Source organism: Natator depressus, chromosome 6 (genome assembly GCF_965152275.1).
Source record: "Natator depressus isolate rNatDep1 chromosome 6, rNatDep2.hap1, whole genome shotgun sequence".
Classification (NCBI taxonomy): Eukaryota; Metazoa; Chordata; order Testudines; family Cheloniidae; genus Natator; species Natator depressus.
In genome coordinates, this window is record NC_134239.1 from 22,662,092 (window position 1) to 22,674,139 (window position 12,048).

The 12,048-nt window shown below is 49.6% G+C and overlaps 1 protein-coding gene across 2 annotated transcripts in view; it reads left to right on the forward strand.

The window, feature by feature from the left end:
- The window catches only part of PNPLA2 (patatin like domain 2, triacylglycerol lipase), a 52,196-nt gene that overhangs the window by 20,225 nt on the left and 19,923 nt on the right, over positions 1-12,048 (forward strand). For both annotated transcript variants that reach the window (XM_074954786.1, XM_074954785.1), the window contains exons 2-3: positions 8,021-8,253; positions 9,174-9,239. In XM_074954786.1, coding sequence (XP_074810887.1) covers positions 8,021-8,253; positions 9,174-9,239 — 299 coding nt within the window. The remainder of the gene's footprint in view (positions 1-8,020; positions 8,254-9,173; positions 9,240-12,048) is intronic.

Genomic DNA, 12,048 nt, shown 5'->3' on the forward strand with positions numbered 1-12,048 from the left:
AATATGGACATCTGATTAGACCCTCTGTTACAGTATCTGTACAGCAGCATGTAAATGTGGCCCTGATCTTGGTTGGGACTTTGAGTGCTGTGTACACATGTTGGAAGACAGCGCCTGCCCTGAAGAGTTTACACTCTAAATAGCCAAGGCAGATCATAGTGCTTGACTAACATCCTCCTGCTCACGCCATTCCCTATGCAGAGGGGAACTCACTTGAATCCTCTTGGTGACAGCTGAGTGGAGTGATTGAATGATAGCAGGTCTTCTGCAGGGGTAAAGACAAGGGCAGCAAAATGGGGCTGAGTGCATTAGAAATGGGAAAGCTGCACCTAAACTAGCCATGCTGGTGCCTAGCACTGGTGTTGGCAGAGGTGGAGGGGCTAGCATAGGCCAGTCTCTGGCATGTCCAGCACTGCCCCGGACTTATAAAATGCCTGAATTCTATCTGAAGCCCTTAAATCTCTCTTGAGGAGCTACTGTCCATTTCTTACCCCCCTGGGGATGGGTGACAGGCAGAGAGGGTGTTAGAGCAATCCATTCCTCACTCTTTAGCCTCATCCTTTCTGGCTACATTGGAAACCAAGCACAGTGATGCCATTAACTTTCCCTTTACTTGTGGTTCCACCCAGCATCAAATTGCTTCCCCACCCATGTCCTAAGTTCATGCTCCATGTGTGCCAGCTGCTATAGCTAATGGAACAGGAATGTCCCTGGCATGGACTGGTGCTCTCTATACCGAGATGGAGCCTTTCCAAAGGAGCCACAACTCCCCGGGTGGGTGGCAGCAGGAATGGCTTTAGGCTAATGTTAAAACTCCTCTTTCATTCTCCTGGATGCTCTGTTCCTATCTTTTTATTTGCAGTCATTCTTCCACTTTGTTTTTTATTGGCTTAAATATTTTGCAGGTCAGATGTACTTTTGCTGATAAGAGGGCAGATGTTAGTTAGGTCTGGTGATGCTTTGTGTTCTTTAGTACTGTACCATATGCCCTTGATTCAAGGTGCTGCTTTTAGATCCAGTTCTAATGCTGAAAATGACCTATCATCCGCTTTCCCCACCCCAAACTTTATTGCAGAAGTGTGGTTAGATTGTCATTAACCCCTGGTAGTGTGCTTGGTCTCAGTGGAGAGCATAGCCTTGTAGGCTCCTTGAGATCTCTGCAGAATATCTGTCTCCTACTCTTCCATTTCCCCTTCCCTACTTCTCCTGGCAGCTTGAGGCCCAGTTCTCTGTTGCCCTTTGCACTAATGTGTGAATGATCACACAGTGTGCAGGGCAAAGGAGACTTGGACCTCTGGTATTTTGGCACCAGGTTCTACTTGTTATGGTTGTGGGAACCAGACTGCAGCAGCTTCACGGATGGTGGGGTCTTTACCATGTCTAGCTATATAGTAACCTATGTGGAAATGGGTTTGGTGTAGCTAGGAACGAGACTAAGAACAAGCAGACCAGCCCCACAGCTAGTATTAATTCACCCCTTTGGTAGCCTCTGTGTAGAGGCTAAGGTCTGAGCTGGCCTGGAGACTGAACTATGGCCTTTCCTCAGAGCTGATTCTGCGAGGGCACAGGGATATTTGGGACTTCATTCACCAAGGCTGTCAGTCTGGCACTTCTCATGTGCTACCATGTCCTGGGATTCTAATAGGCAGGTGCTGCTCAGGAGCATTCAGATGGCACAGAGGAGTTAAGGGGGGGGGGGGGGCGGGGCGGGGAGAGGAGGAGTCTGTTTATAACTACTGCGGGTCAAAAAATTTTCCATTGACCTGTCTTTTAGTGGAAAATGGCTTTTTGATGAGACAGGCTTTCTACATGTGTCCACAGGCACAGCCAGAGCAGACAGAAGTGGCATACAGGTTAGGTTCTTCTATACGAAGACCCATTGGAGTCTTTCCACTGACTTCTTCTGTTGGCATTAGATCAGGCCCAATAATGAGGCTAATGTGCAAACATCCATTGCAGGCTAGTTGGTACCTTGTGGGGGGGGGGAGGGGCTTCCCCCCCCCACCTCCCTCCTTAATGTTTGGCCTTCACCAGCTCTCTGGTCATCCTCAGTGGCAGTCCCTAGCAAAACCCAAAGCAGAATTTGTTTTGCGCTTTCCTGGAACAGCATCTCTAGTTGTCATGGGGGTATAACACCCACCCATTTATGTTCAGATGCCTTCACAGATGTCACCTGTCCTGTGACAATGACCACCCAAATGAATGAACATGATCCCCTTTGGCAGGACCTCTGCACTGGCCCTGATGCCAGGAAAGTCCCTGGCTCTGGAGTTCACTCTGCCCATCCCTCCCCAAGGGAGTCTTTATCCTTCAGTGCTGTCACGCCCAAGCTTTCAGGGCAACAGCTGCTTTTAAATGAAGTAGCCGAATAGTGGCTTTTCATATACTTACAACTTGCTGTATGTAAGGACTCAAAGAATAACTAGCTCATGAGGATCAATGGCTCATCTAACATAATGTGGTGAGCTTAGTGCTGTACTGACAGCCTTGGAGACTATCGTTTCCGTCCAGGGAACAAATTCAGTAGAGGCAGCAGCAGTGCAAACAGCTCCCAGTGCTGCTCCATCAAGCCTTCTCTGCCCATCTGGGGCACTGGGCTTGCTACTTTTGATCCATAGACCCTCTATCCAACTTCTTTGTTTACAGTGTGTCAACCCGTGGCACTGGCTGCTGTGGGAGGGCATGGGGAATGTTTATCAAATGGTGGGGTAACTGATACGACTAGTAAGAAGCCTCTGGCTATGCAAGCTTCATAAGAGTAATCAAATCTCATGCTTCTGCTTTTTAGCTGCTGCTTGTGGCATTCTGGAAGCTTCTACTTCCCCTCGACCTCTGTACAGCATTGCACAATAAGTCTTGCATGGCGTGCTAAGAACCCTGCCTTTGCAGGCCCAGGTGCTGGCCATTGCCAAAGGCAGGATAACAGGCTAGATTGGGCTCCTCATGATACACTTCTCTTTTCTTTACACACACAGAGCAACCCTATACTCTTCGCCTAAATGACTGAAGGAAACAACAAAACAAGGAAGAACCAAAGTGGCTCTCTGAGGATAGGACATGAAGCAATGGGCTTAAATTGCAGCAAGGGCGGTTTAGGTTGTATATTAGGAAAAACTTCCTAACTGTCAGAGTGGTTAAGCACTGGAATAAATTGCCTAGGGAGGTTGTGGGATCTCCATTGGGGATTTTTAAGAGCAGGTTGGACAAACGCCTGTCAGGGGTGGTCTAGATAATACTTAGTCCTGCCATGAGTGCAGGGGCCTGGACTAGCTGACCTCTCAAGGTCCCTTCCAGTCCTGTGATTCTATGAAAGTGAAGTCTCCAATGAGAGCTCAGTATGGCCCATCCTACCATTGTCTGTAATAGCTCAAAATAACCTAAGACGCTCACAGCCTACAGCAGTCTCACCTCAGTTCTTAAGCACTGAATAGCGTTAAAGGAGGCAGGAGAAGTCCCCCAAAGATGTTGTCCGTTCTCAGTCCCACAGGGCTCCAGTTCACTGTCTCTCTGCATCCCATACACCAGTATCTGAGGTTTTAAGGTTTCTGCTTCTTAAAAGATTTCTGCTGTCCCCTGTTTGCGGAGTGGGGGAAGGAATTGGTGTGGGGAGGGAAGGGATTTCTCATCTCTTCCAGTCAGTGTTGCCTCATTCCCCATCTTACTCCTTTTACCTCTTGCCCCCTTCCCGCCATGTCACACCAGGCCCTATTTTACAACTGTCTGGGGCGGGAGGGTGGGGGAATAGGTGGATGCTCAGACATGAGGGGCAACATCTCAGCTTAACCTAGCGTTTGCTGGTCAAGCTCTGATTTAAAAAAAAAAAATCGCACCCAGATGTTTTGCTAATCAATAACTGGCTAAAATACTGACAATATTTGTGCTAATTGCTGGCCACTGCTGAGAGAGAACACACACACACAAACTGAAGTGCTGGCTCTAAGAACTCTTCTGGTCGGTAAACATCTCTTGTTGCGTAATCCTCCCTATGTGGTTCTTTAACCCTGTGCCCCTCTCGTTCCATACGCAGGCATTCACATCCAGAGTGCAGGAACCACAGCAAGGGAGCTTGGTGTTCTTGGCTCAACCCATAGTTTCCCAACATGCACATCCCAGAATTGACCCAGTTTTGCATGGGGGGCTGGATGGCCTTGTGGTTAAGGAACTGGACTGGAACTTGGGATATTTGGGTTCAAGTCTCAGCTCTGCCATAGACTTCTTGTGTGAGGTTGGGCAAGTCACTTAACCACTCCCCCCCCCCCCATCAGTAAATAGGCCAAATATACCTGTCCCTTATAGGGGTATTTGTGGGGCACTTGGATACTATGGTGATGGTTATGATATAATAACCTAAACAGAATACTGATAACCTTCTAGGTTAGGTTCTCAACCAGGGGGTCTGAGGCCTCTGGGGGGGGCATGAGCAAATTTCAGGGGGTCCCCCAAAATAAACCAGAAAGCAGGGCTGGTATTAGTCACCAGGGCCCAGGGAAGAAAGCTGAAGCCTGAGCCCCACTGCCTAGAGCCAAAGCTGAAGCCTGAACTCTGCCATATGGGGATGAAGCCAACTTAGCTTTGCAGAGCCCCCTATGGCATGAGGCCCCATGCAATTGCCCTGCTTGCTATCCCCTAGTGCTGGCCCCTGCTTTTAATCTACTGGATATGCAGAAAACCACTTTTTGTGGCACAGGTGGGCCACCATTTTTATAACATGTTGCGGGGGTGGGAGGTCCTAGTAGATGGCACTAGCCCCCAGTGCCACCAGCTTTAGATAGGCAGGGATAGAATGGGGGTGGGGATTCGTACTGGACTGAGATCAGAAGTGAAGCCACTCACTGAATACTGGTCTCAGGCAGAGCAGGACAAAGGGTTGATCATGCTGAAACCTGCTTCACGGATGGGCGCTCAGACTGTTCAGCTCTGTTGTAGCCTAATGGTTTCCAAATTCCACTTAAAAATTGGAACCTCTTTATTTATAAATATTCAGTGAAGTTCAAGGGCCTAATCCTGCACCCACTGAAGTGACTAGCAAAGGTCCCATTAACTCAGTGGTGTGGAATTGGCTTCCAAATGCTTTTAACCATGAAAGAGTGGTGTATATAAGTGCTAAGTGGCTTTTCATTTCTTGTTTTCAATGGGGAACATCACAGTACCTCGGGCTCTGACAACGTGATTGCTTGTTGCTTATTAGCAAATTTGAATCCTTTTTATTCCACACCAAATGTTTCCCTCCTGCAGTTGGAGAGGGGGATGGCACTGGATTCTGAGTGATTTTTAACTGGGTCTCTGCCTTCCTGCTCTACAAATAGGACAAAAACAGTTCCTGCATGAAGCTGAAACTCTATTTTGTGAGAGTCCTTCACCCCTCCACATTGTCCCCTCTCCCTCTGTCTCCGAGAGTAGCTCTTATCCTGCATGTAAAGCAAAGGCTCTTGTTCCTCAGCTCTACTAGGAGAGGCTTGTGGGGGCGCTGATGTGTGCGTGCAAACAGCAGCACTGCGGCCTGGTTTTTGGTTTGGCTCAGGCTGGTATTCTGCCCCCTTTGCCTCTGTTCCATCACACTCTCTCTTCGCAGAGCTCTGATGCTCCTCCCAAACTGGGCTGCTTGAGGCGGCTCAGCAGAATCAGCTGTTCCTTCCCTCTGCAGGGAGATGGCTGCATCCCTGTCCAGTGCCAGCTAGGTCACTGTGCTAAAGTTGAAGCATTTCATAGACTAAAGTTGGACCATTGGGTCCTTCTCCAGAGCAGCACAAGTTAGATGGGGTGGAACCACTCCACAGGGAAAGCATCACAAGGTCATGCTATTGGACTGTAACAGTGCTCAGCAAATCAAATCCTAGACCATGGCTCACCAGCTGAACCTTTTCTAAATGTTCCCTTCTAGGCTTGGAACTGTGGAAGGATTTTTAATCACAACTCCCTCTCTTCTACTAAAAGCAGCAGGAGACCACTCCAAGGTTTGGCTGAGCAGCACTCCCCATCTCACCCCATGACTTCTGTTTCAGTCTAATTTAGCCACTCGTTTAATGTCTCTGCTAGAGCAGTGCCCTACAAACTGGGATATGGAGTCTTTCCTTTGTAGGCCCCTCATTCAAATCCAACCTAGTTCAGTAGTGTCTGTTTCATTGACTTCTTGGTGATATGGGTTGATGGTCACATACTAGGTCTTGGTGGCCAGCTGACCTCTGGCCCTCTGGAGAGGCTGAATCTCCAGTCTGTGGAAGGGGGAGCAAGGTGAGGTGGTAAATCTAGAGAGGTGGGGTCTGAGCAGAGCCCTGGGAGCAAGGGCTTACTGTGTATGAATCCCAGCTTTGCCATGAGCATGCTCCCTCTCAGACGTCTTAGGTAATCACTTGGCCCTGAACTTTTCCAAAAGCTTTGCTAATTTTAGGTACCTCCGTCATTTAGGTGCCTGACCTGAGAGTCCTAGGGCTTGATCTACAGAGGTGCAGAACACCTGCAACTCATCTGAAGTGCACTGGAGTTGCAGGTGCTCAGCACTCTGAAAATTGAGGCCCAAGTGTCTCCGGTTGGGCACCTAAATGACTGAGGTAGACAAGTTGAAAAGATCTTTTGGAAAGTGGTGGCCTAAACCTCGCTGCCTAAGTTTCCCCATGTGAGATGTGGGTGGTGCTCAGAGTTGAGGATAATATAATGGTTGGAAAGCACTTACTATTTCTATTAGTGGCAGGAAGGTTCATTCCAAACCAGGAAATTTCCCTCAAAAGGAGTTTCCTTAGAGGCCAATCCATGGGCATAAGCAGGGGTGGCCCAGCTGCTGGCTTTTATAAAGATGCACCTGCCAGACCTACATTTGGCTAGTAAAGAGCCATACTGGAAAGGTGAAGGGTTAGGTAAACTCGGGAGTCTATTCCCACATGTCAGGCTAGCATAAACCAGGTGAATGAGACAATGGCCCTTTAAAAATAAGGAGAATTCACCCCCAGTCTGGGGGAGAGGTATGTGATAGGAAATGCAATTAACTGAGGTGACTTTTGTGTAACACTGATCCTATCCCCAAGACTTGGCTTGTCAGATGCCAATTAACAAACCACAGTAGCAAGCCACAGGAAACCTGCACGTAGAGCCGGGCCAGAATTTTTTCATTTCATTTAAAGAGAAAATTGCAACTTTCCATAAGAATTTCCATTTTTGACTAAAATAACCCCCCTCCCACCCAGTCGGGAAAAAGAAAATGTTTCAGGTCGAGTACACCTGAATGGAAACCTTTCAGTTTGAACTGAACCAAGCTGTTTCCCATGATGTGCTGCCATTTCCCCTCTGACCAAGTCACATGGTGCGTTATGGGAGATATAGTGCAGCCAAGGATCCTAGTCAGTAAGGGAGAAAGGGGACAAGGGACACCAGAATTACAAATTCTATAAGGCACCATTGCCTCTTACGTGGATGCTGTGTCAAACTGACTCGGAATGTTTTGATACTTCCGAAATAAAACTTCTTAAAGAAACTTTTCATTCCATTAAAAATAACCTCTATTTCATTTTTGAGTGGGACAAAATTTGAAAACAAGTGTTGCAATATCAACTTCCCACAGGACTGAAATGCTAAATGCCACTCTGCTTTACCAGCAGGAATGTATGGGATGGCAGTAAAGTTGGGCCAGTATGGATGATGGAGGGGATGGATGAGCAGGGTCTGACCAGATCTGTGTTGTCTTAAGGACTGGCCCCTTGGGTTGACTCTGTCTGTGCTGAGGGGATAATGCACAGGTGCAACCACGCAGTGCTAGAAATATATAGAGGTGGGGTGGGTTGGAAATATTTCTAAGCTCAAGGCAGATCACCTGATGCTCCTGAAGAATGAATCTCATTTACCTCTATCTTAAGCTGCATAATTACAGATGTTGTTAACGGTCATAAAACTGATCTGGCTCCAGGATCAGGCTCTGTGACCTCCCATCACACAAAGTGACTGTCCACTGTGTGAGGTTTTTTCTTTTTCCCTGGTTCCCTCGAGTTTCATGGTGCATCTTTTACTTGTTTGCTGGCTATCTTGCTTGTAGGTGAGGCGGGCGCTAATATCATTCAGGTCTCAAAAGAAGCCCGGAAGAGGTTCCTGGGCCCTCTGCACCCATCCTTCAACTTGGTGAAAATCATCCGCAGCTGCCTGTACAAGACCCTGCCGGACAATGGGCACGAAATGGCTAAAGGACGCCTGGGCATCTCGCTGACACGGGTCTCTGATGGAGAGAACGTGATCCTGTCGGAGTTCCATTCCAAAGAGGAGCTGATTCAGGTGAGTGGGGAAATTGTTACCCCCCCATTCCACCGCTTAGGTCAGGGGTGGGCAAACTATGGCCCGCGGGCCGGATCCAGCCCCTTAAGGCTTTGGATCCAGCCTGTGGGATTGCAGCCCCTGCAGCCCCTGGGGGGGAGGGGCAGAGGGCTCCACATGCTGCCCTTGCCTGTGGGTACCCTCCCCCCCCCCCCCCCCCCGAAGCTCCCATTGGCCAGGAATGGGGAACCGTGGTCAATTGGAGCTTCGGGGGGGGTACCCACAGGCAAGGACAGCACAAGGAGCCCGCTCCCCCAGGGGCCGCAGGGACATGATGCCGGCCGCTTTCCAGAGCGGCGCAGGGCTAGGGCAGGCAGGCAGGGAGCCTGCCTTGGCCCCGGTGTATGCCGCTGCCACTCCAGAGCTGCTCCAGGTAAGTGGCGCTGGGCCGGAGCCCGCACCCCAAACCCCTCTTGCACCCAACCCCCTGCCCAGAGCCCCCTTGTACACCTGGCACCCCAACCTCTTGCCCTGTGCCCTTTCCTGCACACTGCACCCCCATCACACCAACACTCCCTCCCGTACCCCAACTCCCTGCCCCAGCCCTACATTCATGGCTCTCCAATTTCCCCACCGAGATGTGACCCTCGGGCCAAAAAATTTGACCACCCTTGGCTTAGGTGATATCTGCAGGCTCCCTCCTCTGTCGGAGAATTACTGAGGGGTTTGTCTTTGTTCCAAAATTCTGTCACATTAGAATATAACCACAGCCAAGACTCTCTGAACAGGTTGCTGTTGGTCGACAGGCCACCTCTCTCCAGGTGATCCAGCAGGTGGCTGAGCCAGCCTTCCCAGGGAATTGCTCTCTTCAGGTCCTGTGTTTTTGTTTCTTACAAAAATGTTTCTGATCTCTTATGCTGGGTTTGTGCTCTCTCTTTCAGGCCTGTGTTTGCAGCACCTTCATCCCTGTGTACTGTGGGCTGATCCCACCAAGCCTGCAGGGAGTGGTAAGTAGCCCTCGTAACATTCCCCTTGTGTGCAAGAGTGAGACACCTAGAAATAGCCATGGTGGACCATGCTGATAGTACATCTAGTCCTGAATCCAGCACTGTCTGGTAACATACTTAAGAGAGGTGCAAGTAACCCTGAGATCAACAATTTATGGAATACCTTGCCCATAATGGAAGCTGCTTCCTAACCTCATCAGTGACTGACTGGCTTATGCTCTGAAGCCTGAAGGTTTTGTATTCTTCTTCGAGTGCTTGCTCATATCGATTCCAATTAGGTATGTGCACACCACGTGCACGATTGTCAGAAGATTTTTACCCCAGCAACACTCGGTGGGTTGGCTGAGGTGCCCCCTGGAGTGGCGCCTTCATGGCGCCAGATATATGCCCCAGCCAACCCAGCGCCCCCTCAGTTCCTTCTTACCACCCATGACGGTCGTCGGAATTGTGGAGCGCAGCGTAGCTGATCTCCACTCTCCCTAGCTTTCTCTCTTAATACCTGTTAATAGTTGTTAGTCGTTAATAGTTAGCGTAGTTTAGTGTACTTAGTAGGGTGGAGTGGGCTCAGGCTTCGTCTGCTTTCCTGACACATGTACCCATACAGGAGATATGTAGGGCAGCGACTTGGTCATCAGTGCAAACCTTTGCCCCCCACTATGCGATAATTCAGCAGTCCAGGGGTGATGCTGCATTTGGTTCAGCGGTCCTTCACTCCGCGACATCTCACTCCAACCCCACTGCCTAGGTAAGGCTTGGGAGTCACCTAATTGGAATTGATATGAGCAAGCAGTCGAAGAAGAAAAGACGGTTACTCACCTTTGTAACTATTGTTCGAGATGTGTTGCTCATATCCATTCCAAACCTGCCCTCCTTCCCCTCTGTTGGAGTAGCTGGCAAGAAGGAAATGAGGGGGCGCTGGATCGGCTGAGGCATATATCCGGCACTGCTTAGTCAGCGTGCTCTGAAATTGCATCAGAGCTCTTGAATGTAAGCCATCTGGGGCTGGTGACTTGTTGTTTTTATCATCAACTTTTTCTTTTCAACACCAGAGTTTCAGATAATGCATCTTTATTGTCTGAGAAAAGTCGGTAGGTATCTCCCCAACCTCCTCTGGTGGAGATTGGTGCTAAGAAATCCCCTGAGCCTCTCCACAGCATTCATATCCTCCATAATTTTGTTTACTCCCTATCCCTGTCACACCAATCTTGTCACAGGAAACCCATTTATGTCTCTTGTATCTGTGTCTATTTGCTCTTCACGTTGGCCTTCCTAATTTTCTCCTTACACATCAATTTGTTGGCTTCAAGTGAGCTGGCTTTCCATTTTCTTAATGGCTTGGCTCAAATCTTTCCATTTAATTGTTCTGGTCTATTTGCCTTCTTGCTTCCTTTCAAGTATAGGGGGTATGCATTCTTCTCGTGAGTCAGTTCAGAGGCTACTTACACATCCCATGTCTGAGTCTAAGGATTTGAATTGCCTCACATTTGAATTCAGGGTTGTGGTGGGTTCTTTTTTTTTTTTTTTTTTTTTTTAAGCCCTACTTCCTTCTTTTATTTTTAGAATCCCCTCCTGTTGTGTCTTGGCATGCTACATAACATTAAGAATATTGGAGGGGAGGGGGGAAGACGGCACAGATGCAATTGAGTTCCAAATGACACTATCTATATTTAAACATACAAAGACTTGCTGCACATCATTCCTGAGGGCATTCTGCACCTAAAAATTCTGTGCACAATATTTTAAAATTCTGTAAATTTTTTTTTTTGTCAAATGTGGGAGCTCCAGCATGGCATTGGAGAACACACAGGCCACTGGTTGCACAGAGGTGGGAGATCGCTCTGTAAACCCCTCCACCTCCCCTGGACACACTCAATGATGAGGCTTCCCCCAACACTGACACTGCACAAGGACCAGGCCTGACCAAGAAACACCCCAGGGCCCTGCCCCTCTGTGCCAGGTGCACCAGGTGTGGGCAGGCAGGCTCAGCAAGGCAGTTTCAAAGTGTGGGGGTCCAGGTGTGGGTTGAGAGGGTTCTGTGTGGAGCAATCTGGGTGTGGGCAGCTCAGTCAGGGCTCTAGGTGCGGGGGGATCTGGATGCACAGAGGCATGTTGGGGGTTCTAGGTGCAACAGTAATTAGACCTGCAGGGGTGTCCAGGTGAAGGTGGTTAGGGCTTAGTGGGCAAGGGGGGGGTGCAGCTTGGGTGTGGGGAGCTCAGTGGGGGAGTAGGGCTCAGTGGGGTGGGGATCCAGGTGTGGGTGGCTTGTTGGGGGAGTAGGGCTCATCAAGGGGGGTTCTGGGTGGGGGTGAGGCTCCATGGGAAGGTCTGGGTATGAGGGGGGCCTAGATTCACAGGGGTTGGACAGATGCAGGAGCAGCTCCCTGTACAGCGATTCCCTCCCCCTGCAGCTGATGAGCAATAGGTGCAGGAAGCACATGGGGGAAGTGGGGCCGGGGGGGGGCGCGCGGAGAGAAGAGTTTGCAGAGCTTCCTACAGCCAAGCGAGAAATCTGGGGGTGGGTCTGACACTGCCCTGGATGCTGTGCAAGGGAAGAGGAAGTCCTGTCCTCCCAAGCCCAGCCGGGACTAGCAGCTGAGCTTGGCGCAGGGTAGGAGCCACCAGCCAAGTCTTCCCCTGACCCACAGTGAATTACCTCTCTGTTGGCAGCCCTGGGCACCCAAAACATACTGCTCAGGAGGGTCACATGACTGGTCTTGTGGTTTCCCTTTGTTTCCCCATCAGAATGTCATTTTTCTGCAGGGAAGCAAAGAAAGCTGTGTGGGGCATCAATTCTACACATGTGCTGTGG